At 40.4% G+C, this 27,973-nt stretch overlaps 1 protein-coding gene across 2 annotated transcripts; it reads left to right on the top strand.

The window, feature by feature from the left end:
- Positions 1-317: 317 nt before the first annotated feature.
- On the top strand, positions 318-23,272 carry mtfr1l (mitochondrial fission regulator 1-like). Of its 2 annotated transcripts, XR_008725590.1 has the most exons (8): positions 318-469; positions 3,801-3,905; positions 6,212-6,336; positions 9,786-10,012; positions 11,590-11,917; positions 12,582-12,734; positions 18,114-18,157; positions 22,411-23,272. XR_008725590.1 is itself a non-coding variant. In XM_055656581.1 (7 exons), the coding sequence occupies exons 2-6, from the start codon at positions 3,801-3,803 to the stop codon at positions 12,691-12,693; spliced, it is 897 nt and encodes a 298-aa protein (XP_055512556.1). In that variant the 5' UTR covers positions 318-469; the 3' UTR covers positions 12,694-12,734; positions 13,145-17,388. The 2 variants fall into 2 exon arrangements, 1 of the variants encoding a protein (XP_055512556.1); XM_055656581.1 differs by lacking the exons at positions 18,114-18,157; positions 22,411-23,272 and adding an exon at positions 13,145-17,388.
- The last annotated feature ends 4,701 nt before the right edge of the window (positions 23,273-27,973 follow it).

Below are 27,973 nucleotides of genomic sequence, written 5' to 3'. Positions count from 1 at the left end.
TGGGTAGAGTCTGACACCCTGTTCAGACTCTTGCTGTGATCATTCCATGCACTCAAACAAGGCTTTGCGCCGCTGAGGCAGATCAGGAATGAATGTTATTAGCTGTGATTATTCCATGCATCCGAGCGAGTTTCTACACCGCTGAGTCAGACCAGGAAGCCCTTTAAAGACGTAATGGAGATTAAAAGCAGTGGCCGCCATCTTGGTACCTCCTCCTCCTCCTCCTCCTCCCGGTCCAAGGGCGTCACCTCCTCCCATCCCCGTTACCCCATTGGCTGCGAGCGGTCGGGAACCCGACGGAGGGCCAATAGGAGGCGAGGTTGTTGAAACGCCCATGGTAACCACGAGGCCTTCCCCGGCGAGCGGCCTGGACGAGCCTGGAGTTGCGGCGGCGACGGCGACGGCGGACTCCGACTCCCCGAATGTGTCCGTGTCCTGAACGACCCACCGCCAATTACCAGTTGGCAAGGTACTTATACAAAAACGTTAATATTCCCTGCCTGTCTCAACATCGGAGATCACTGCGGAATGTAAACATTGTTCAATTTAGCTGCGCTGTCGTCCCTAAAAAAAGGGTAATTGTACGGCTGCTTAATAATTAATATGTACACAAGAAACTTTTTAAACTAGAGGTGGCCTTTCTTTCTCTCTCTCTTTCTCTCTCTCTCTCTCATATATATATATATATATATGTGTGTGTGTGAGATATATATCAATATATATATATATATATTCGAATATATGTGTATACATATATATTCTGGGCACTATATTCACCCTCTACTGTCATAAAGTAAAATTCAGTAGGCCTTTAGGAATGGTGCATTATCATTTGTGCAAGCTGTCAGAAAACTGTTGGTGTTAATTGACCTTGATGTTCTGTTTGGGTAATAACAGTGCCGAAAACAGGCTGTCCCAAATTCCAGCAAATTCTTGGTTTGTGAGACATGATTGCCAGATTGTTAACACTGCCAGAAAGCTATTATAAAATTGTACATATCTGAATGTCCAAAATGTAATTTATTTATCTAGCAACTCCACATATTAGAGATCAAGTAACATTTTACATACTATCCCAGTTGACATTTAAGAAATGTTTATGATTAATTGAAATATCATACATAGATGTCCAGTTTTTCTTACTGAAATAAAAATATTTTTGCATCCAAATGGTGATAGAAATACCCAGTGGTTAAAGTTACACTGTTCAAAAATGACACATCTTTGTATGTATTGAAAAAATATTGACTTGAATTCAAATGTTTTGGAATACAGAAAACGTTTGATTTCACATTTTACTATACTAGTATTTATACTAGCGATCTATAGTATTTCTTCAATTTCATTTCAAATAGAATGACATTGATAGAATTACATTAATAATTTATTTAAACTGCAGGTACATAAAGGTTGAGGCCTATATGATTATTAAAAAGAGAAGGGTTGAGATCTGGATGAGATTAGCTGGGATCAGATTGATAGGCTTGAGGAACCAAGTGGATAGAAAATTAGGTGCAGGAGTAGGCCTTTCGGCCCTTCGAGCCTGCACCGCCATTCAATATGATCATGGCTGATCATCTAAAATCAGTACCCTATTCTTGCTTTATCCCAATATCCCTTGATTCCTTTAGCCCTAAGAGCTAAATCTAACTCTCTTGAAAATATCCAGTGAATTGACCTCCACTGCCTTCTGTGGCAGAGAATTCCACAGATTTACAACTCTCTGGGTGAAGAACAATTCCCTCATTTCAGTCCTAAATGGCCTACCCCTTATTCTTGTGCATGCTATTTTCCTTGTGCTCATGTACTTTGTCTCATTTTGAACCAAATTAAAACTTTACTTTCACGCAGCCACAATTTGTGTGCACTTTAATCTTGAAGTTAGCCAATTGTAAGATAACGTAAGGGAGGTAAAAAGGAAAGAAAACGGGAAAGTGTTTTGGCCTTGTATTCTTCAGAACTGTACAAATCATTTTAAACTATAATCTAAAGGCCTTCCACTTACCAGACATTCCTTTTTTTTCAGCCTCCCATATAATCATCTGAATGTTTTTTGTCTAATACCATGAAAATTGACCTTGTCCCAATTTAGGAGTTCAACTTTTGGACCAAAACCATCCATTTCCATAACTATTTAAAACCTAATAGAATTATGCTCAATGGTCCTAAATTACTCCCTCACTGACATAGTTCCCCCATTTCAGGGCACCATAATGTTTGGGACACATGCTTCACAGGTGTTTGCAATTGCTCAGGTGTGTTTAATTGCCTCTTTAATGCAGGTATAAGAGAGCTCTCAGCACCTAGTCTTTCCATCACATTTGGAAACTTTTATTACTGTTTATCAACATGAGGACCAAAGTTGTGCCAATGAAAGTCAAAGAAACCATTATGAGACTGAGAAACAAGAATAAAACTGTTAGAGACTTAAGCGAAACCTTAGGCATACAAAAATCAACTGTTTGGAACATTATTAAGAAGAAAGAGAGCACTGGTGAGCCTACTAACCGCAAAGGGTCTGGCAGGCCAAGGAAGACCTCCACAACGGATGACAGAAGAATTCTCTTCATAATAAAGAAAAATCCCCAAACACCTGTCTGACAGATCAGAAACAACACTTCAGGAGTCAGGTGTGGATTTTTCAATGATCACTGTCCATAGAAGACTTCATGAACAGAAATACAGATGCAAACTACTGGTTAGCCTCAAACATAGGATGGCCAGGTTACAGTTTGTCACGAAGTACTTAAAAGAACAACCACAGTTCTGGAAAAAAAGGTCTTGTGGACAGATGAGAAGAAGATGAACCTATATCAGAGTGATGGCAAGAGCAAAGTATGGAGGAGAAGGAACTGCCCAAGACCCAAAGCATACCACCTCATCTGTGAAACACGGTGGTGGGGGTGTTATGGCCTGGGCATGTATGGCTGCTGAAGGTACTGGCTCACTAATCTCCATTGATGATACAACTGCTGATAGTAGTAGCATAATGAATTCTGAAGTGTAGAGACATATCCTATCTGCTCAAGTTCAAACACAAGCATCAAAACCCATTGGACAGTGGTTAATTCTATAGCAAGACAATGATCCCAAAATACTGCTAAAGCGAGTTTTACAAAGCTAAAAAATGGTCAATTCTTGAGTGGCCAAGTCAATCACCTGATCTGAACCCAATTGAGCATGCCTTTTATATGCTGAAGAAAAAACTGAAGGGGACTAGCTCCCAAAACAAGCATACGCTAAAGATGGCTGCAATACATGTCTGGCAGAAGACACCCAGCAACTGGTGATGTCCATGAATTGCAGATTTCTAGCAGTCATTGCATGCAAAGGATATGCAACAAAATACTAAACGTGACTACTTTCATTTACATGACATTGCTGTGTCCTAAACATTATGGTGCCCTGAACTTGGGGGATTATGTATAAACACTGCTGTAATTTCTACATGGTGAAACCAAAATGTATAAAAATACCCTTTATTAAAATCTGACAATGTGCACTTTAACCACATATGATTTTTTTTCTATTACAAATTTAAAATTGTGGAGTAGAGGCAAATAAATAAATGATGAGTCTTTCTCCCAAACATTACGGAGGTCACTGTATATTTCCTCCTCTACCTCCTGCTGACTATTAGCGTCCAATCATACAGGTGACCTTTGTCCAAACGCATGCATGTTATATTTAAAGTTAATTGCCTTGTGTTTAAGCTTATTACAATGTGTTATAATTGTTCAAGCAACTGTGGATGTTTTCCCACTTTCTAAGCAAATGTTGTGGCAATTCATATTTTACAGATGATTCCAATATGGCAGAATAAGCCTTATGGATCGTCCCGCAGTGTTGTTCGAATGATTGGGTCAAACCTCCCATTGAGGCCATGTCCTAGAGTTTGTTTCCAGGTAATGCTATTATATGGAGTAGTTATACATTCAATTTTATTTTGTGGCTATTGCATTTGACAAGATGCAAATTTATATTTGGGCTTGTTTTATTTTCCATATTGGTCCTTGAGTGAACTAAATAATTGTGGCCATGGTACTCAATTATAGTTATTAAACAATCTTGTTTAAAGCACATGATTTACCACACCATTATGAATTCTATGAAACCACACACAACACAACCAAAACAACACCATGTTCATCCATACAGATTTTTCTATGTGGTGTTGCAATGTAAAGTACAGGATTCTAAAATGCTGAACGTTTTCTTTGGGTAGCTGACTACTTTTTGTATGTTAGAATGGGGATTTCAAATAATTCCTTTGAGTGCTTTAAAGTTTTTCTAGCACTGAAAGTGATCAGATTGTGTTAAATATGCATCTTGCTTATTTTCTCATTTGGTTGTTTTAAGAAAAATAGTCAAACATAATCAAATTTTCCCATACACGTATGACAAAAAATGATTTTTAATCCTATTTCATAGCAGTAATTCAAAGTGTACAACTGTAGATGGTTTGTGAAGAAGCTCATGTCTCAAAGGTAGATAATTTTTTGTGTGCAAGATAGTTTTGCATCCTACAACTAGCAAGTGAGAAGGTTTCATTCGGTTCTGAAATGAGCCAGATTTAGTAAGTGGGATAATAAAAGATAGATTCATACAGTGTGGAAACAAGACCTGCAACTCAACATTCGTGCCAACCCATTTTAGAGCTGAGCTACTCTCATTTTCCTGCATTTAGCTCGTATCCCTCTATACGTATACATACCTCAATGTTTTTAAACTGCCATTGCACCCTGCTCTATAGGTTCCTCTAGCAGCTGGTTCCATATATGCACTCACTACCTTCTGTGTGAAGAAATGTACCCTCTAGTCTCTTTTAAATTTCTCCCCTCTTAATTTAAACGTGTGCCTTCTGGTTTGGGACTCCTCTTTCCTAGGAAAAAGGCTGTCTTCTTCTTGCATTTTGGCGTGCACAGCCTAAAGTTGTAGGACAACTTTTCGATTTGATCTTATTTCCTTGTGCACGCCAGGTTGATTGCATTCGTCGAAACAGGGCGGACCATGTGAAGGTTGCAATCTTCCACCCCGAAAAAGGTGGTGACTCTTAACTTTATCCTTGTCTTTAATTAATCTGTATATTCCTTTAAGGTCAGTCGTCACCCAGCCTCCTATGCTTCAAACAAAAAAAAGTCCCATCCACTCCTTGTAACACAAACCCTCAAATCAGTACTTTGATTTCTGGTCTCACTCATCTCTTGTGCAGCTGTAGCATAATGACCCAAATCCTATACTTTTTACCCTTACCAATGAAGGCAAGAGTGCCAGAAGCCACCTTTATCACCCTGTTTACCTGTGTCTTCAGGGAATGGAATACCTATAACCTTGGGCCTCTGCTCTACAAAGCTTTCCAGGACTCTACCATTCACTGTGTAACTCCTGCCCTGGGTGACATACCAAAGTACAACATCTCACACTTTTCGGAGTTAAATTTCCTTGCCATTTCTTAGCCCACCTTCCTAACTGATCTAGATCATTTTGTAAACTTAGGTAGCCCTCCTCATTGTCCACTATACCACCATTTTTGGTGCCATCTGCAAATTTACTAACATCAACTACATTGTCGTCCAAATTATTTATGTAGATGTAAAATAACAGAGCACACAACACAGATCTCTGTGGCACGTTTCTTGTGTCAAATGTTTAATCCAATTGGCTAGCTCACCCAGAACCCAGGTCACTTAAGTTGAAACAGCAGCACTACCTGCTGAATCACTACATCTCCTCTTTAAGGAATATAAATATTAACGTACTATAATTGAATGTCACAGTGCCTGTAAGTCTCATGCAAGAGTATGGTGACTGCGGTATGGAATGAAAGAATAAAAATAAAACTCTGTAAATTAATTGGATACGCAGTGAATGGATGGTATGGATTAAATGCAGGTTGATAAGACTAAGTCTTGGCATCATGTTCGGCACAGACATTGTGGGCCAAAGGGCCTGTTTCCATGCTGTACTGTTCTATGTTTATGTTCTAAATTTGCAGCTTTTTATTCATTCAAGCATTTCTACCCTTCTTCATATCTCTTCTTCACTCTCTAACAGGCAATTATTAACTGGATTTTTAATTTAAATACATGATAAGCTGAATATAACTTTTAAAAAGGAAAGTAAAATGCTATATTTTCTTTGGCTCATTTTATCTAGCCAAATGTTTCTATTATGTTGCTACCTTATGTAATCTTTGTTTTGTTTCCCTCAGCTTGTTCCTGGGCTCACTGCGGCTGAGTCTTTAAATTCAGTCCATGGTGATAAACCAGCTGTGCCAACTCTGGCGGACATTGCATGGATAGCTGCAGATGAAGGAGAAGCTTTTACCAGGATGAGGTATTCGCCAATGGGACCAGCAGATTGGGGTTGTCTCTAATGTTGGCAAGAAATTAGGAACAGGAACAGAACCCAGTTAATTCTGCTTTTGACAGAGATGGGGTGGCTATCTTAAAACACAAAAAAACGTGGACCAGTCTTAAGCTGAATTTTTATTTTCTAGACGTGGTATCACTTGACTAGAATTTATTGCTTGTTCATAATTCATAATAAGATGATAATAGTAATAAATGATAGTGGTAAATTATCTCTTTGAAACAGTGCAGTCCTTTTGGTAAATAACTGGGTAGGGAGTTATAGGACTAGGACCAAGTGATAATAAATTAACACCAAAATATTTCCGAATCAGGATGTGTGCAACTTGAAAAGGGAAACCGCCGATGGTGGAGGTCCCACGCTCCTGCTGCTCTTGTTCTATTAGTGGCAAGGTCATGAATTTAGAGTAGCTCAGGTGAGTAACTGCAGTGCATTTTGCAAACAAGAAAATAAATAGAAGTAAAATAGGCCAAGATTATTCATCATTTTATCTTGGCATCGATTGACTTGTGTCTAAAAATCCTTTCTCTAATTCATCACAATCCTATTTGGTAGAGAAACCCCAAAGATTTGCCATCTTCTCATTTATCCACATAGCCATTTCTAATTTTGTGACTGTGACCCCAGTTTCCAATACTTCAGCTAGAGGAGGTAACATTCCCACATCTACTCTGTCAAAGCCATAGAAGATGGCACATGCAGCCACATTAGGACAAGGAATTAATGTTTATACATGCCAACTAACCCGGTTGTTTGGCCAGGGTGATATCACACTGCATGATAGTTGTTGGAGCTGCATTCCCATCAGGCATTTTGGGAAAGTACCATTTACAAGCACGGGTCAGGAAAGGTTTTCTTGGTGGCATGTGACTAGTTAATTGTCACAGGATTTCCCCCCCCCCCCCCCCCCTTCCCCCCTGCGACCTGATGTTGCGTAGCTGCCATATACGGGTGGTTAATGCATTTGAGTGTCGGGTTAAATATGATCCTTGTAATGATGCTGGGAACTTTGCACTCATCATAGCATTGGTGATTCCAGTGTCACCTATCAGATACAATGGCCTGAGATTTGGTGATTGCTGACAAACTGTTTTCAGGTTACTGTTGATTTTAATAATAAACCTTACCAGCTGAGACTGTCCATGCGGTAACTACTGAGAACTACTGGGACAATTGTGGCCTGTTGAGCACAATAAGCAGAGTTCCAAAAACTTGCAACCTTCCGAGGAATTATATCACCGCATAGGACTTAAATGGGCTGCTACCTTATTTTTAATCAGTGACTCATAGTTTGAGTTTTTTTGGATGAGAGTAAACATCTTGTTCACTTCCTCCTTGTCAAGATCTTTTAGGCTCTTTTATCTTTCCATCAGGTTGCCTCTTGCTCTTCTCCAGTGAATATAAGCCAAGAACCTGTCCGGTCTTTCCGCATAAGGCCTGATAGACCATCACACATATTAATCTGTTAAATCTTCTTTGAAGTGCTTCCTAACTATTAACATCCATCCTTAAATAAGCTCAATACTGTACACAAAATTACAGACGTGTTGCACCAAAGTGTACAACTGAGACATAAACTCCCTATATTTATATTATTTTCCCAGCAGAAATTTATTTTCTTAATTACTAACTAACTGCAAAAAGGCTTTGTGAAGCATGCACTCGGACACCCAAATTCTCTGCATCTCAGAGTTCTCTAGTCTCAATTAAGTAAAATGTTTTTTTTATTATTCCAATCAAAATAGGCAGACTTATCATTTCCCGCATTATATGTATGCGTCAGGTCTGACAACCTATTTTTATCCCTTTATCTATTTTTCTCTTCTTTTCCACAACTTGCTTGGCTTCATTTCTGTGGCATCTGCAAATTCGGCAACAATAACATTGCCTCCAAGTCATTTATATAATTATAAATAGCACTGATCGCAGTATCACGCCACATAATACAACTTGGCAGTCAGAACAAAAAGCTCTTTTAGTTACGAAATATTCCATCCAGGGCGTTGGTACTTTCTAAACCATGTGTTTTTTATTATCTGCAATAACCTTTGTAGCAGCACATTTTCTAGTAAGTATTTGTTTATTAAGTATAGTGCATTCACTTTATACTTAGTCCATGTTACTTCAAAGAACACCAATAAATTGGCCTTGTGAAAGGAAAATTACATTTCATAAATGTCACCTGATGACGTTTCAATTATTTGCCCTACAACCACTCTTGCTTCATAGTCAATGGGGATAGGGAGGCTGCATCAAAGAAATAGGCTTTCTGCCTAAAGGGTTTCTGTGTACCAGGCTAGTTGTGAGCAGGATTTCCATTTAAAGGAGCCTTGAGGTTAAATTCTGCGGCTATATGTGAAACTCGATCTTCCACATTTCTGTCATCACAATAGCTTATCACTTTACTAACCAATACCTAACTCCTCCATTTGCATGGGTGCAATTGCAGTGACAAAAGTTTGCTGATATAAACATTGCCTAGTTTAGTACTAAATTGCATTCCACTACAATACATTCTGTATTTTCCTGAAAAAGTGCACTTTCCAGTTTGTCTAATTTTAACTAGTGAATGGAATAATTTGTGATCTTGATGGACATTGAAAATATCTTGGATTTCCCACCCCCATTGCTTTGATATACATTTTCATACGAAAGATGCTTTTAATAATTTGTTCTAAACCTGTTCTTTGATTAAACATCTTAATTATTTACAACATAAAATAAAGATAATCCTTTTTTCCGGTTACTGGAATCAAAAGTTTAACTATTATACGTGGAGCAAAGATTCATGGTAGTTTTTTGATCTGCATACGTAAATGTAGTTTTAACGAGAAATTGCGGAGAGTTGTGAATGTAATCGATCATACACATCAGATTTCCCACCATTGACTCCATTTTCACCACGCAACCTTAGAAAAATAGGCAACAAAACTAAAGACTTAGTTCACCCAGTGTCATTTCTTCTACTCCCTGCTTCCGTCCGGCAGAAGGTATAGAAACTTGAAAGCACGCCCCACCAGACTCAGGAACAGCCTGTTTCCCTCTGTTATCATGGTTCTGAATAGTCCTTCTATAAGCTAGGGTACTATCCAATGCAACTCTACCTCATTGAGGACATTGGACTTTGTCTATGGAACTAATGCGCTACAATGTTGAGAGCTGTAGTCTGCGTGCTGTATCTTCCCCTTTACTCTATTGTTTTTGAGTTGATTGTATTTATTCATGGTATATCTAATCTGTTTGGATCGCATGTAAAACACAGTTTTTTCACTGTTCCTCGGTAGAAGTGACAATAATAATAAACCTAACATTTGAGTCTTGAATTATGGGTCATTTTTGGTTTGTATTTTAAGACTTTATTGTGAAAAATCACCTCTGAATGATATTTTTAATCTATCTGGTTTGTATTACAGAGCTGATGCCAGACCCTACCGGGATGACTGGCATCCTACTCCTCTGCTGATAATGCACAGAAATTCATCCGTCCCTAACTTCCGAAGGGAAGGGAAGAAATATGAAACTCTGAAGAAGCCTGCGCTGACTGCTCTGAATCACACGGTTGCACTTCAGGATGAACTTAGCCGCTTGCGAGAACAGATTGCTAAAATAGTTGCTGTACCAGAAAGTAAAATGGAAATTAGTAAGTTGGTGAAAATATTGTCTCAGCCCTAAAACAACAATTCAGGAAAGGTTAATAACTTGGAAATTATGATTGCAATTGAATGATTGCAATTGAATGATTGCGGTGCTGGCTCGAAGGGCCGAATGGCCTGCTCCTGCACCTATTTTCTATGTTTCTATCTGACCCACGTTTTGGGGGGTAAATTTGTGTGGTTGAAAATTGAAAAGAAATAACATTGAGTTTGTTTATATGGAGGAGATTGGAAAGTTTGGGGATACAGTTCAAAATGTCATGGTGACTGAAGATTATCGTGCCATTGTTCAAGTTCAAGTTACATTCATTGTCACTTGCACCAATTGGTACAGTGAGATTTGAGTTACCATACAGCCATACGAATAAAAAAGAACACAATACTCGATAGAATTTAACATAAACATCCCCACACAGCGGAATCAACGTTCCCACTGTGAGGGAAGGCAATAAAGTTCAGTCATCTTCCTCATTGTTCACCCGTGGACGGGGCCTTTGAGCCCTCCACAGTCGCCGCTACGCAGGCCCTCTCGCCAGGATGATCGGAACTCCGGCATCGGAACGGAAGAACACACTCAGCGGCTTGGAGTTTCCGAATCGGCCGCTTATAGGCATAAGCCTATAGAGTTGGTAAAGATTGTTGAAGGCATGAAGACTTGGAGCCAGTCAAATATGATGAATGGGAAGTCAAATAGTGAAATTGGTGATTTGTTTTTGGAATACCTGTGAGGAGCATCTTTAATTAATGCAGGTTGCATAAGTGGCAATGACTACCTTTTGGTGTGTTTGAACATGAGTGCAATTGACAGAACTGTGGGGCCAAAGTATTTGGGGATTGAGTGTAAATGATTTTTTTTAATATGTGGAATTGGTTGTTATACATATGTGGATTTTTAGTTTGTGGATATAGAATAAGGACAGCCTAATGTCTCAGTAAGTAAAGGGTCTCGACCCAATACATCATCCATTCCTTCTCTCCAGACATGCTGCCTGTCCCACTGAGTTACTCCAGCATTTGTGTCTATCTTAGGTTTAAACCAGCATCTGCAATTCCTTCCTACACATTCTCTGTTATTAACTAGTCTTAAACATTCCATGCTTGTTACATTCGTGTTTATAGGCACTCCCCAATGTATGTAAGGGTTACATTATGTGAACCCTTACTTAAGTCAGATGTTACATAAATCAGAATCATCATCAACCCCTCCCGAAATAGCTCACTGAGTGTATTAACTGGTTCAGCTGCGTTCGGGGCACTTCCTCCAGCGTGTGGCTTCAGGGTAAACACCCGCTGCTATTGCAGGCTTGAGTTCCATCTCGCTGAGGTGCGCGTCCTTCTGGGTAAGCACTGCCGGCTTGTTGCCGATGTAAACTTGAGTGATTGTACAGTGTTGTGGAAATTACAAACTGCCTTGATTGCATTGGGGACTGAGTACAGAATTTTTTACGTAAGTGCGAGTTTACACAAGTCACCTATTGCGTAAATTGTGGAATGTCTGTATATATGGAAAAAGTCAACTGCGCTGGATTAAAAGAGAGTCTAATATTTTCCTCCTGTGTTTCAGCATCTGCTCCTTTTACACCAGAACTTGGTTCTCCTGACACATCAAGTGTTGCCTGCTCTTTACCAGATTTTGAAGCAGCATGCCCTCCTTTAGCATCATTTATACTCAATGATGATGTTCCAGAAACTGATCCAGTTGACTCTTTAAGCATCGCATCATTTTCCATGGCTGCTTCATCAAACTTTGACCTAGATTTTGAAAATAAACGACAGGATATAACCATCGACGAAGATGATGAAACCTCCTGTCTATCAAAGTCCACAAGCTTTGCAGATATGATGGATATCCTGAAAGACATGAACAGAGTCAAATTGAACTCCTTACAAGGGTGAGTTGGAAGGAAAGGTAACATGAGTGGATAATGACCTGAATCTGAATTTAACAATGCTAACAATACTATGTGACCAAAGAGAAATGTTTCTATATTAATTGACATTACTGGCAGCTTAGAAGAAAACCATAACCCCACAAAAGTTGGAATATAATAAAAATAAAAACGCCAGTTGCTGAAAAAATGGAATAAAAGTGGAAAATTATGGTTGTTATCTGTGGCTCAACAGGGCAAATATGTGTATGGAAAGAGCTAGCATTTTGCTAGAATGGGGTTGAGAGGGAAGGATAGATCAGCTATGATTGAATGGTGGAGTAGGCATGATGGGCCGAATGGTCTCATTCTGCTCCTATAACTTATGAGCGACAGTGTTAATCAGAACAAATTGAAAGGTCAACAATCTGATGCATTATTTCTGCTTCACTTGGGTGCTGCCTGATCTGAGTGTTTGCTTCTTAACAGATCTAATATCATAACTAAGCAGAATTTAAAAAAAATGCTGGAGGCACTCAGCAGGCCAAGCACCATCTTGGATTTCAAAGAAACTTTGTGACCTGCTGAGTGGTCCAGCATTTATTGTTTTTATTTTACAAAGTCTATTTTACAAATGCTTAAATGTAATTGGAAGGGCGCATTTTAACGACTGAAACTATTGGTTTAGGTCCAGGAGAGGCTCACAGCTTTTGAGAGAGAATGACCCATCAGTACTCATATCAGAAGCATTGAAGCGCAAGTTTACTGTATCGGACACTATTTTTATGAAGGAAGACTGATTTTGCAATTTCCTCAAACATGACATAGTACTCCAACGAAAGTAAGTCTCTTAATTAAATATACTGAGAGAATATTTGGTCCATTGTTCTTTTACTAATGATATTGCTAGATTCAATATTCAAGAGAGTTTATTGTCATGTGTCCCAGATAGGACAATGAAATTCTTGCAATAAGACTACATGATTCTCTGCAAGAAAAAGACTGTAAGCCTTGATTCTCATCTCATCTTTCCGCTTCCTATTTCCTCAGCCAGTAAAATTTACAGTGTTACGGGGGGTGGAGTGGGGTGTCATTGAGAGAGTGGAGAGAAGGGGAGAATTCTGGTGAAGTCTCTATAGCTTTTGTGATGCTGGAAGAAATATCTGCCCAATAAGCACATATCTCTCCAGTTAGTTAAACATTAGAATTAAACTGCATTTGATGGGTTTGTCTTTTTTTTCTCCCCATTAGGTTTAAAACACAAACTGTTGATGGAAAACTGCAGTTATTTTGGAAGGAACTGCTGTACTCTTGGGCAGTTCAGTATGCCCTGTGGACCCTGCTACTTCTAATATATAATGAACTCGGAGCAAAATGCTAAGTTGATCAGGACAACTCCTGTTCATTTTGCACTGCAATATTACAGGTTGTGGAAACAAGGTTATAATTGGAGCAAACTTGTATCTGTGCCTTGACTGTTGCAAAATTTCATATGGAGGAATAACTTCCTTACCTCAGTTTTTTTTTTTGGGGGGGGGGGGTGGGATAGTGGGCTGAGATAGTGGTAGGGATGGGGCTGGTTAAATGCATACATTGTTGGTTTGTATTTGAATTAATGGATAATTATTTTATTTATTTTCCCTCGTCTAGTTTACTTTCTCTCCACTTGCACAGTGCTCCTCAGCACTGGAATGTCCAGACAAATTTCATGAGCTAAAGGCTCTGCAGTTTCCTTAATATAATGTTTAAACAGTAGTTCCTCTGAGACCCCCGATTTTTGCATCCAAATGTGCAAACAAGCTCTTGTGACCTCGTTGGTGTCTGTTTCCCCCCCCCCCCCCCCCCCCCCCCCACCACTGAAGTCGGATAAATTCTTTCATTCATAATTTGTGATTGTAAGCAACAGTGCAGAATTTCGCTGCTGAGTTGCAAATGTTTAGGGAAGTGTTAGGGATGATATTACTTTTTCATTCAAAAAGCTGTAGTTGAAGTATATTTTCTTCATGCTCAGCTTCCTTCCACCACCTCTCTCCTACCTCCCCCAAAGATAAAATCCTTGAAAGCACAATGCAGTTCCAGTATGTGGACAGCAGTCCGATTTATCATTGTTTAAGGGATGCGCACACACAACCATTAAGCAGCAAGAAGAGAAATCTGATAGTTTGATGCTAATGTCATATTTCCAGTTTTGATCTTTAACTTCATGTCGATTTTTTTGAATTTGTGCTGTTTCATTTTTAGAATATTTTTATTATTGTTGGTTTAGAACCATGGCGACCGTGTGTGAAATTTAAATTTTATTTGTTGCATGGTATTGGATTGTAAAATGGATACCTAACTTAGGGTTAAGACGCATCGAAAGTTGTAAAGCATAATGGTAAGTTACTGTTTTGGTAGAGGTTATAGATTGTCACTTACTTGACATGTGTTCTCAGCAACTCTGTAGTTTGTATGTTACAGTGAGGGTGAAAGTATTGCAACAACCAGTTGTAGCAGTCAATGCATGAACTGTGGGTGCAATTATTGAAAAGATGAGTTCCTTTTGACAGTGGCACCGACCGTAAGGCTGTTGGACATGATAGAAGATAGAGACATGAGACTGCAGATGCTGGAATCTGCAACATAATGCAATTACTCTGAACTAGAAAATAATGTGTAAGGCTGGGCAAATAGGCCTTTATATTATTGTACACTGTGCTCAAGGCTTGTGTTATAGGTCTAAAACCAAATGAAGCTCTTAATTTTTGGCAGTGTAACAATACATATTTTACCTCTTGTGCAATGTCTTGAAAATACTTAGATTGATTTATCAGAAAACATTCCTCTGTAAAACTACTTTATTAATAACTTTGGATCATTGTAGGGAAGTTACAGTTTAAGTGACAGGGAATCCATCTCCATCCCTAATAGAGATTGTTAAACTATTGCACGTTCCTCCTGCAGTCAAACCTCCCTTTACCCAAGTGTAGGCGGAATAGGAAGTGTTGTCATTAAGTGATTGGTATCTGTGTGAAAATGCAAGATTAATGAAAATGGACCAGCCTGGCTCGTGCTTTACAAAGTCAGATTTAACCTGGCATTTAGCCTGGATTTTCCTGTTTAATTGTGCTGCAGGTTACCTTGGCTTTTAGACCTTCCGATGTTGGTTTCCCCATTCCCCTCACCCACCCCACCCAAAATCCAAACCATAGTCCTAGGGCTCTGAAAAACAAAAGAGGCACATATGTAGATTTTAATTTTTTTTAAATTTGAGACCAGGTGCATGCAGCGCATAAGGAAACATGTGGCTTATTTGACATGTTTAATCAAGATTGATTTTCATTTCCAAAGAAATATAATAGCTTTGTATGTTTCCAGTTGTTTATCCATTTTTGCTATTAAAGAAATAACGATAATCAAGTATTCAGTAATCTAATTGTGAAACGAATTAAAACCTAGGTGTGGTAGAAATTACTGAAAGCATTTATTTTCATGCTTGTCATTCACTACTATACTAATGATTTTGTGTGTAGAAATGATGATTGATGCATTGAGTAGAAAGTCTCATAGCTCTGTTGGCTGTTGTCAAATCCTCGCCTTGATCCGAATATTATAAACACACTCCTTGGACACTGAACACAGAACATGCTGTTTAATTCCCCTCCATTCCTTACATCCTGGCACCATGTGCCCTTTCTGACTCATAGTAACACATTTAAAAGCAACATCAGTTACCATGACATCACTCCCTTGTCAAACAAAAAGGATTTCCGCAGCATCATATTGTAAACTGAACATTCTAACACCTATTTGGGATATGGCGTTCGTTACATCGATAACGCATCATTTTCACATGTTAACACGTCTCATAGTCCTCGTATCGCTTGGTTTTCAAACTTCTTTCTCGGGTTCAATCTTGTCCTCAGCTGGATTGATGCCATTACTGGTCACCTTGTGGCCCACAAACACCAATTCCTGAAACACCAAGCAAACATTTGTCTGCATTCACTATCAATCCAGCAGCCTTCAATCAAGCTAGTGTCTGCCTGAGTCTCTCATCATCTTGTTCCTCAAGTGTGGTACCATGAATAGTGATCTCTTCTGAGATGTTTGCAGTTCCAGGAATCTCTTGAGCTACCTTGTGAATTTCCTATTGGCAAATCTCCAAACAACAACTTCCTATATCGGTAGAGTCCGCAATGTTTGACAAAAGTAGTTATTTTCGTTGACTCTCTATCTAATCACCAACTGATGATAGCCCCACTTTAGGTCTAGCTTTGAAAATACTTTGCTTGTAGATAGCTCTTGTAGGACCTCGTCGACAGTAGCTATGGGGTGTCTCGTATTATTGCCTCATTTATTTGTTTCTTGTCCACACAAAGTCTTATCTCTCTGTTTGGGGGGAGAGGGGAGAGAGAAAGGAATTAAATTTGTTTTGTGGTATACTTTTAATATTCCCTAATATTAATATTTAATAATGCAGGTATTTGTTTATAGAGGAGAAGTTGGTTCCCAGCAACACTTTGCCCCTCTTATATTTGCTGAGCCCTAAAATTAGGTTAAAATTGGAAGGAATGTTTTTCTCTTGTGCAACTATTTTGTAGATATCACACAATTGCATCAATTTCACTGCCATTGTTCAATTTGCACCTCCATTCACATATGCAATACATTTTAATTATTCAGTGTATTTTAATTACTTTGTTAAAATATTTTGGAAATGTTACTCATCATGAACCTCATCAACCCAAGTAATGTGTTTGCAGCTTTGGAACACAACAGAGCTGGAATAACTTCCTAACATGTTTTTTTCTTTTTCTCTCTGCCGTCCACCCACCACCAACCCTAACTCCCCACACATGTTTTGTGGTAACTGCAGAACCTTTTTGCGAGTAACAGCATCTTCATTTTCAGTGGGCTTTCTAAATTGCTGTTTCTGGCAGGGAGCCAAACACTCTTCAGACTGCTTCTTCTGTGTTAGGTCATAAGTGATGGGAGCAGAATTATGTCATTCGGCCCATCGAGTCCAGCCCGCCATTCAATCGTGGCTGATCTATCCCTCCCTCCTAACCCCATTCTCCTAACTTCTGCCCATAACCCCTGACACCCGTACTAATCAATAAACTATCTATCTCTGCCTTAAACTAATTAAAGTGGTAAATAAGGAAAGCTTTGGTTTGGGGAGTGAACATTTTGGGGCCTAAGTACTTAAATTGTGCACTATGGACATGCTCATTCAGCTGCAAGCTCATCCTGCATGTACTACTTTGGACCTGGTGGGTGAGAGTTGATGTATTTATTCAAAACTGTGTTAATATTCAAGTGATAAACTGCATTATTGAATGTTTATCTGTAAGTGTTCATTTCACACAATGTTGAAAGCAATAAAGATATCAGCATGATTGTTTAACGATTACATTTATGAGGGGGATCTATTGAAATGGTTTTCAACCTGTGTAAAACATTTTTTTTTAAAACATTGATATTTCCGAAAATAACAATAAAATAAAAAATCTCATATTTTGAGACTTCTGAACTAACTATTATGAGTGGTTAGTAATGCCATCTCCTTTTCCACCCACCTAATCATTTGATATGAACCATAAGTCTGCCTGAGTTTGCAGAAGGGTTTTGTTATCTAATGTATCTAAGATAAGAATGCTTGCAAGTTCAGCCTGTTTGCAGAACAACACGGTAAGCTTATCCAGTGAACAAGGAATGTAAAACTACGTTACTCAGTATAGGTGAAGTTGAGGCAGCTGCAAATGGCCTCGGCAATACAGGTTGGGGGAAGGGCAGAATTATACAAGGTTGGTCCTCCTTGATGATGGATGGGACCTCTGAAAGACAAAGCACAGACTCGCAGCTACTCTTCCAACTGCCTTCCCATGGGGTGCGTGGGGAAGGCAGATGTGCGTTGCATGTGAATGTATTCATTATTAAGTTTAGAGATTTTTACATTTAGATGTTTTCACAAGGTATTCATTTCCATAATTAAAAATTTGGTTCTTCAGATCATAAGTAGTGAGGTGTAATTTGTTGCGTGGGGACTGACGAGTATTAAAATGGGATTTAATTTTTTATTAAAAAAATCTGTAATAAATTGTGAGCCAGCTGAGGGCAGCATTACACAATAGTTTGAACAAAATCTTTCAAGCTGCAAAGCACAATTATCGTCAATCTGTAATAGTAACTCCTGCTCGATGCTGAACATTTCCAGCATTTACTGTTTTTATTTCAGATTTCATTCTCCCACTGAGGAGGTGCAACAAAAACAACAAACGGGTGAGTGTATTGGCAGTAAGGAATAGTTGGACAAACTTTGATTGTTTTCTCTGGAGTGCCAGAGGCTGAGGGAAGATCTGAGAAGTGTATAAAAATGAGCGGAATAGAAAGGGTAGATAGTCAGAGACTTTATATCGGGCTCGGAATGTTGGTTTAGTGGTGAGAGTGGGAAAGCTTAAAGGAGAAATGGGAGGTACGTTTTTTTCAAACACAGTGTGTGGTAGGTGGCTGAGACGCACTGCCGAGGGAAGTGGTAGAAGCAAGTACGATAGCAATGTTAAAGCAGCATTTGCTATATTTAAGAGGGAGTTAGATGTGGCCCTTGTGGCTAAGGGGATTAGAGGGTATGGAGAGAAGGCAGGTACAGGATACTGAGTTGGATGATCAGCCATGATCATATTGAATGGCGGTGCAGGCTCGAAGGGCCGAATGGCCTACTCCTGCACCTAATTTCTATGTTTCTATGTTTAGACAGACGTGAACAAGCAGGGAATTTAGGGAGATAGACCACTCGCACCTAGACCTGGTGTTTAAATTGGCATTAGGGTCGGTACAAATATTGTGGGTCGAAGGGCCACGCTGTTCCATGGATTAATCTAAAATGAAAATAACAAGTGCTGCAGATGCTCAGCAGGGCAGGCAGTATCCAGAGAGACCGAGTGAACATTTTGGATCAATTGCTTTTTGTTAGAACTGGGAAGCAGCTCAGCAAATGGTGATGTTTTAAGCTGAGGAAAGTTTGTTGAATTGAGGGAATGTCTGCGCTACAGTGGGGATCACGAAAATGGACGATAAATCGCTATTGATTGAGAGGGGATGGTGAAGGTTTGGCTTCACGAGAAAAGAAAAAGCAGCTAATCTGTTCACCAGCAATAGAGGAAGGGAGGGGACTGAGCAGGGAAGAAACCAGCTGAGACTGAGCGATACTGAACATGGCAGTTGCAGTAATTCTGAAGTAAAGTGAATGCCTGGAAAACCTATGACAACACCAACATATCTATGATAACAGGAAACTGTGCATCAGATCTGGCCAGGTTTTGAAGTCTCATTTGAAATATTATTTGCATATTTAAAAAAAAATTAGATATAGCTCTTAGGGCTAACGGAATCGAGGGATATGGGGAAACGCAGGAATGGGGTACTGAGTTTGGGTGATCAGCCATGGTTGAATGGTGGTGCTGGCTCAAAGGGCTGAATGGCCTACTCCTGCACCTATTTTCTGTTTATCTTTCTAAAAGAATGACAAAGGAAATGTAAAATCATTTGTCATTCCTCTGGTTTGCTTTCACCACATACTAGCTGATTCACTCTAGTTTAAGTGTATGTCCATCTTTACTTTGGATGTTTTCAATTGTTTCATCCCTACAACCCTGGAATCCAGAAATCCAGAAGTCTAAAACCCTCGAGAACCCCTTTTCCATCAGTAATAAAAGAGAACCACTTGTTCTGAAACAGTAACCCCTCATTTTAGATAACAACTCCGAGGGGAACTTCAGAACTGTATCTGACTCAAAAAGATCATTTCTCATTCTCTTAAACTCTAGTGAGCAAAGGCTTGGCCTACTCAATCTCTCTCTACATCGTCCAATTAAGCCCAGGAGGTGGTGAGCCATCTCTGCACTGACTATTGCAACAGGCATCATTTCATTAGCCGTCCTGGTCAGGTAGATGGCGTAGGTAGCATTTCTTTCGAGAAAAATGTCGGACCATAGGGCGTAGCTTTATGGTGAGAGATAGTAAGTTTAAAGGAGGTTTATGAAGCAATACTTTTTTTAGTGTGATTGATTCCTGGAATACACTAACGGGGAGGTGGTGGAAACAGATACGACAGCTGCATTTAGACAGACAAAACAAAACAGACGGAATGCAGAGATATGGACCCTGTGCAGATGGATGGCACCACGATTAGCACTGACATTGTAGGCCAAAGGGCCTGTTCCCCTGCCTTACTGTTTTAGTGTCTATGATTACTTACAGTATCTGCACGCTTTTTTTGTTGCATGTGCTAGGACTTCCTCTTCCATACCTTTGCTGCCTTGCTCTACTTAAATAATTTTGCTTATTTATTTTTATGTCTGCCAACTTCAAGTAGCCGTAACCCACAAGCAAGTCAGCTTGGACAGCAATGCCAAATTATGTGACTGGTTAAGCACAAACTCCCACAACCAAGGGGATAGTGACCAAATAATCTGTTTTGACAATGTGAGTTGAGGAATAGATATTTGTCAGACCATAGGAAGTAACTTTGCTAGTTTTCTTCATATCAGAAGTGCAGAATGGGATCTATACGTTCACCTGAAGCAACAGGCAGGCCCTTGCTTTAATGTCTCATTTGAATGATGGCACGTCCTGTGTTGCACTCCCTTCAGTTCTATTCTGAGTATCAGCCAAGATCTTTGTGCTCGGATTTCTGGAGTGTGATTCGCACCCATGGCCCTTGTGATATAGAGGCATGGGTGTTACCTGCAGAGTTACAATTCAGTGTCACCACCATTTCATCTACACTTCTATCACGGGCTACTGTTTGCCTTGCACAGAGTGGGGCTCCAACCAGCGATTATTTCCTTGAGTCATAAATACTACCTTTGTCTTTCTTAGTTTTATTAGAGATTATTAGTTTAGATTATTGTCACATGTACTGAGGTTCAGTGAAAAGCTGTTGTGTTGCATGCTATCCACTCAATGGAAAGACTATACATGATCCAAGGGAATACAAGGGAATAATGTTTAGTGCAAGCTAAAGTCCGATTAAAGATAGTCCGAGGGTCTCCAATGAGGTAGATGGTAGGTCAGGACCATTCCCTCGTGGTGATGGAATGTTTCCGTTGCCTGATAACAGCTGAAAAGAAACTGGCCCTGAATCTAGAGGTATGTGTTTTCACACTTCTGTATCTCTTGCCTGATCGTAGAGGGAAGAAGAAGGGTAAGACTCGGCCTTGATTATGCTGGTGGCCTCGCTGAGGCAATGTGAAATGTAGAGGAAGTCAATGGAAGGGAGATTGGTTTGCATGAAGGTCTGGGCTGCGTCCACAATTCTCTGTAATTTTTGCGGTCGTGGATGGAGCTGTTCTCAAACCATGCTCTGATGCATCTTGATAAAATGCTTTCTACGAAGTCGCATCTGTAGAAGTTAGTGAGAATTGTTGGGGGCACGCCAAACTTCCTAAGCCTTCTAAAGAAGTAAAGGCGTTGTTGGTGTGTTTTCTTGGCCATTGCTTCGATATGGCTGTTCTGGGAAAAGTTGCTGGTGATATTTATTCCTAGAAACTTGAAGCTTTCAACCATCTCGACCTGGGCTCCGTCCAATGTTAACCGTGGTATGTGTACCTCTTCATTTCCTGAAGACGATCACAATCTCCTTTGTCTTGCTGGTATTGAAGGAATCTCGTCTGCAGTAATGCTGATATTTTCATTTTCAGGTGTTGATTGAAAGGTTGGCACAGCAACAGCTTTTTTATCTTTGTTTCCTACCGCTCCCTTCAGGCTTATATTTACATTTTTCCCTTGGAGGGTTGAGTTCATGGATGTCATTAGTTGCAATCAAAGTCGCTAGTACAGTGACTATGTACAGCTGGTCATTTGTTCCCAACCCTAAGTATCCTGACTTCAAGGTATGAGAACAGTCTGTGTCACAGGCCCATGAAGAGAGTGGTGAGCTGCCTGCTATAACTTTTAGTTGACTTTTTTAATTTTGAGATAGAGCGCGGAAACAGGCCCTTCGGCCCACTGAGACCGCACCGACCAGTGATTCCCACACATTAACACTATCCTACACACACTAGGGAGAATTTTACGTTTACACCAAGCCAATTAACCTACAAATCTGTACGTCTTCGGAGTGTGTGGAGGAAATCGAAGATCTTGGAGAAAACCCACGCAGGTCATGGGGAGAACGTACAAACCGTACAGACAGCACCCGTAGTCAGGATCGAACCCAGGTCTCTGACGCTGTGAGGCAGCAACTCTACCCGTAACCTCTGCAGTCTTTTGCCCATATGGCCCAATTCTGTATTTTGCCTTGTATCAAGCGATTTCACAGACTGCGAAGGCTGTTTACAAGTCAGTCTTGTAATTATAAACAACTTGTCCTAATGGATGGAAAAAGATTATATGATTGAGCAGGTGATTCATTTTACACCATGAATGTTTCCTAGTAATTTGACGGGATTTTAAACTGTTTTGGAAACATTTGAAAAAAAATGCATTTTTAATTTGTAATCCTCTTCTGTTACTAATTAAAGTTGTGAATTTAGGCCTGCAGGCAGCTTACAGAATCAACTGTGTCAAGGAAAAATGGATTAAAACAGTTATTGAATTTAGAAATGGAAAACAAGCAAAACAGGAGTTGCTCGAATTTGAAACACAAACAGAAAACCTGGAGGGACTCAGTCACCCAAGCAGCATCTGTGGAAGGAGATGTTTAAGAAAGAACTGCAGATGCTGGAAAAATCAAAGGTAGTAAAAAAAAGACAAACTCAGTGAGGTTCTCCAGCATTTTTGCCTACCTTCTGTGGAAGAAGAAACTAGCCCATCTGAGCTGAGAAAGAGATATTCATGTTCTCCAGGAATGTTGCCTGACCTACTCCAGCACTTTGTCTTTTTTTGTTGTAAACCAGCATCTGCAGTTCCTGGTTTCTACAAGAGAAGAAAGCAAGTTGTTCTTGGGCAAGTCGATGGATTGTCAGTAATAGAGAGACACAAAGCTGCTATTGAATGGAGAGTTGCGCTGTTTTGTCAGTGTATTGTGTTGCTAATGTTGTGAAGCCTGGGCGGCGATGTAAAGCCTACAGGGATGTGCTGAGTTGGCCAGAATAGAAAAAAAAGGAAAGAAAAATTAGCGGCAAGGAGCGGGGTTGTGGAATGGCACGCCCAAATAACCGATCCTGAGACGGGCAAAAACAGACCAAGTGACCTGAAGTTGAAGAACTCAGTATTGGGTTCGAAGATAGACACAAAAAGCTGGAGTAACTCAGCGGGTCAGATTCAGATTCAACTTTAATTGTCATTGTCAGTGTACAGTACAGAGACAACGAAATACAGCGTCTCTAGAGAAAAGGAACGGGTGACGTTTCAGGTCGAGGCTCTTCTTCAGGCAGGGGAAAAGGAAACGGGAGATATAGATATATGAAAGATATGCAAAATAGTAACGATGACAAAGGAAACAGGCCCTTGTTTGGGTCTTGGTGAAAACGAGTTACAGACAATGAGACTCAACAAGACTTTGAAGCTACTAAAACTTGGGTGGGGGGGAGATGGAGAGAGGGAGGGTGGGTGCAAAGGGTATTGGGTTCTGCAGGTTGTCCTGATGAGAAATGAGGTGTCATTCTTTGAGCTTATTTGGGCCTCATTGTAATGGTGCAGAGAGAGAGATCAGAGTGGGATGGTGAATCAAAATAGCAAACAGCCAGAAGCTTAGGAACACTCCTGCAGACTGAAAGAATTGTCATTTTGTATAGCCACTGGTTATCAATGTGGTTACTTGCCTTTCAGCTGATACGGTAGGTTAGCAGCTATTTGAACGTGAAGGAGAGTATCTCATTCTGGTCCTATTCATTTACACAGCAAGACGAGTCCAGTAAGTCAACCACTGGCTTTGAGAGGCACACTAAAGTTCTGGAGCTGAGTTGAAATGCTAACGGGGCAGATGGGCACTGGAATTCAATAATAAAAACAGGAATTAAGAGTTAATCAACAATGGTGTATGACGTACAAACTCCGTACAGACAAGCATCCTGGTGGGTGACCGCTTTTCGGAGCTTCCGCAACGGCGACTTCTCCCCCCCGGGGTTGAGGATGACCTGGAGCGGGGCCTTACATCGCCCGGTGCGGCTTCAAATTGCTGCGGGACTTGCTAGCGCCCGCCGGGGGCTCCAACATCAAGACCCGGAGCGCGGCCTTGCATCGACCCGGCGCAGCTTTAATGGCCGCGGGACTTGTTTACCATCGCCTGCCATGGGGTTTGACTGTCATCGGGAGGAGAATGGGGAGTGCAGGGGAGAGATAATACGTTGCCTTCCATCACAGTGAGAAGGAGATTCGCTGTGATGGATGTTTGTGTAAATTGTGTTGCATCTTGGTTCTTCTTCTTGTTTGTATGACAGCAGAAACCAAATTTCGTTTGAACTTCTGGGTTCAAATGACAACAAATAAAATCGAATCGAATCTAATCTAATCACCCGTAGTCAGGATCGAACCCCTGTCTCTGGCGTTGTAAGGCAGTAGCTCTACTACTACGCCACCGTGCCGCCCTTATAGGATGCTGCCTTTATGTGACTTGCTGCAGAAGTTATCATTTTTGATGAGATGAAGAGTTTTGATGCTTTAAACAGAAAAGTTAATAATCAGAGGGTAAAGGGCCTGTCCCACTTACACGATTTTTTCGGCCACTGCCGGCACCCGTCATAGTCGCAGCAGGTTGCCGAAAATGTTGAAAATCCAGCAGCGACCAGAAATGGGTACGACTCTTTGGGGACGACCATACAGGCGTCGCCCCGCTCCAAAGGCATACAGGTTTGTAGGTTAATTGGCATGTTATAAATGTCTGTGTACATGTCTAAAAGTTATATCCCAACTGTTTTTACTATCACATAGTGGTTTAAAATGATGGCCAACGAGAGCATTTAACTCATTATACAATTAGGCATTGAGGATAGTCGGCTTCCTTCTAGCAAGAGGATGAATTATTTCCAGCAGATTGTTCACCATCATGGATGGAGATAGTAAAAGCAGGTTGTATGTGAAGAACGGAATCAACCCAAGATGTTGGCTGTCCATTCCCCTCCACAAACACTGCATGACCCACTGAGTTCCTGCAGCAGTTTGTTTTCTTCTCATTTGTGAATAGATTTGCCCGACACGGTTTGATCTAATTGTTATAAATGAACTTCTTTGCACTGTTAAGTGAAACCAGAGTTAATATAATCTGCAGCTGTAATGCACTAGCTCATTGTACCGTATCTTTGTTCTACCCTGACACAGAGGATGAATCATCTAGTTTTGAAATGTACAAACACCCACTTTATGAATTTCATTGATTGTGAATTTGTGTTCTTGTTGAATAATATTGCACAAATCTCAAAACTCCGTAGTGCTAAATTTAGGTCTGCATTTCTAATCGCAGAGATAAATTATTTTATTTCCTGTACATCATGGTAACTTTATAGTAGAGAATGTCATCTGACCAGAATACTAGTTCCTCTTTGGGAATTTCCAGTGGAAAGTGATATAGAGGCTTCAGATGGTTTGGTGTTTGAAATTGTTTTCTCAGGGGTAAAAAACATTTGCAATCTGACATGGGTGTTTCACTATTTGAAGGTAATGAACTATGAAAAGTTTAGTAATGGGTGTAGAAACATAGAAAATACATTCAGGAGGCCATTCGGCTCTTCGAGCTAGCATGGCTGATCGTCCCCAATCAATAACCCGTGCCTGCCTTCTCCCCATATCCCTTGATTCCACCAGCCCCTAGATCTCTATTTAACTCTCTCTTAAATCCATCCAGTGATTTGGCCTCCACTGCCCTCTGTGGCAGGGAATTCCACAAATTCACAACTCTCTGGGTGAAAAAGCTTTTTTCTCACCTCAGTCTTAAATGGCCTCCCCTTTATTCTAAGACTGTGGCCCCTAAGATTCTAAGATGTGAAAGATATTGATAGGTGGGTGAATGCAGAAAAATGTTAAATGTTGCATTTGACAAAATGAAGAGATGTGGCAAGATCCTATGATCTTTGGAAACGGACGTGTCAGTAAACTGCATGTACTGTCGAAAGTAGCAAAGCAGATTGGAAAAAACAGTTAGAGTTCAAAAGGAAGGAAGCCACAAGACTTTGGTTCAGCCACAGTTCTGATATGCATGCAGCTGGGAGATATTTTGTTTTTCATGCTATCCAGTCAAATCATACTACACATGACTTAATGACATCCTTCTTGTAACTGGGTGACCAAAACGGCACGCTGTACGTACCCTTAGTGTGGTCTCACCACGATTTGTGCAGCTGCATCATGATGTCCCAACCTTTGTACTCAATACCCTTCCCAATGAAGGCAAGCATGCCAGAAGCCTTCTCCTCCACACCGCCCACCTGAGTCTTTTAGGGAATCATGAACCTGTCCTCCCAGTTCTACAACACTCTCCAGGGCCCCACCATTTACTGTGCATGTCCTGCCCTGGTTTGACGTACCAAAGTGCAGCAGCTCGCACTTGCCAGAGTTGAAATTGAAAGTAATGCCCCCGTCTCACTTAGGAAACCTGAACGGAAACCTCTGGAGACTTTGCGCCCCACCGGAGGTTTCCGTGCGGTTCCCGGAGGTTGCAGGTAGTGGAAGCAGGTAGGGAGAGTGACAAAAACCTCCGGGAACTGCACGGAAACCTTGGGTGGGGCGCCAAGTCTCCAGAGGTTTCCTAAGTGGGACAGGGGCATTACTTTCCCAACTGATCTAGATCTTGTTGTCCACTTGTAAACAGTCCTGACTGTCTACTATCGCTGCTATTACGATGTCACCTGCAAATTCACTAGCAACGCTAACTGCATTGTCATCCATTTCATTTAGTTATATATACAAATAGTGGACCCAGCACCCACTCTTGAGGCAGTCCACTAGACAGACCGCCAATCAGAAATGTAACCCCCCATAATTCTCCTCTGATTCCTTCCTCCAGGCCAATTTTGAATCCGATTGTTTAGCTAATTGGTTCAAAGAATTCAGATATGGTGTCCAATTTTGCTCGCGGACAGAAGATATTTACAAAAACAAATCCAGGGATGGGCGATTCTTAATCACTTGCATAGATTGAAGAAGTTGTGGTTGCCTTCCTTGGTAAGAGGAGGTTGAGAGGAGAAAATATTTCAAGACAAAGGTCTTAGAAATGACAAATTGGCCTAAAGCATTAGGTTTGTTTCCGCCTTTACATATGCTGGCAGTCCTGCTGAGTAGTTCAAGCATTTTTGTTTTACCTTTTACATTTTTTGTAGGGTTTTTTTTCCTCCCTCCCTGCTTTTCATTCTATAGAACATTGTGTGTTCTGGTGTTACTTCCTGTTGTTGAAGTATCTATTTGGACAACAGAACACGACCGCCCACTCTTGCACAACCATGGTTTTGGGGTTTTTTCTTATTATGTTTTGCTCTAATGTCCTTTTTGCACAGTTTTAGAAATGTTGTGTGAATGTATGTATGATTTGTTCCTGGGTGTTTATTTGTGATGTTGCTGCAAGGTTTTCTTTGTACCTGAACCTCACCGTGTTTGTGCATGTGACAATAAACCTGACTTGACAATCTTGCACCAACAAGCGATAGACATTCTATCAAAATAACATTGGTATTAGTTTATTGTGGCCATGTGTACTGAGATGCAGTGAAACACCTTTGTTTTGCATGCTATCCGATCAAATCATATTATACAAGACTGAAATCCAACCATACACTAGTACAGGGGTTCCCAACCTTTTTTTGTCCCGTTTACCCCCAGGCAACTTTAATAGCACATAACAATGTTATTTCACTTATTTTTGAACAACTAATGATGAAATATCAAAACCAAACACATGAGAAAAAATATGTACAAGTCCAGTATCAACAAATTTACCCCCTGGGTAGGTGAAATTTACCCCGTAGTACAACAAAGTGCAAAGAGAAAAACACCAGTGTGCAGAATATAGTGGTACAGTCTTGTAGCTTCTAAGTTGCAGATAAAGTGCAAGGGCCGCAATGAGGTAGGTTGGAAGATCAAGACTACACCCGAGCTTAAGGGAAGACTGTTAGCGATGTTAGAATGATAGCGGTGGAGAAGAAATTATTCCTGAATCTGGTACAAGAT

Source organism: Leucoraja erinacea, chromosome 26, assembly GCF_028641065.1.
Source record: "Leucoraja erinacea ecotype New England chromosome 26, Leri_hhj_1, whole genome shotgun sequence".
In the NCBI taxonomy this organism is placed as follows: domain Eukaryota; kingdom Metazoa; phylum Chordata; class Chondrichthyes; order Rajiformes; family Rajidae; genus Leucoraja; species Leucoraja erinaceus.
Note: the sequence above shows the minus strand (reverse complement) of the source record. Positions and strands in the feature narration are given on the sequence as shown.

Coding starts and splice junctions, on each gene's coding strand:
- mtfr1l (XM_055656581.1), top strand. CDS start 3,801: ATGATTCCAATATGGCAGAATAAGCCTTATGGATCGTCCCGCAGTGTT. Junction 6,337..9,785: donor GAAGCTTTTACCAGGATGAG/GTATTCGCCAAT, acceptor TTTGTATTACAG/AGCTGATGCCAGACCCTACC. Junction 11,918..12,581: donor AAATTGAACTCCTTACAAGG/GTGAGTTGGAAG, acceptor CTATTGGTTTAG/GTCCAGGAGAGGCTCACAGC.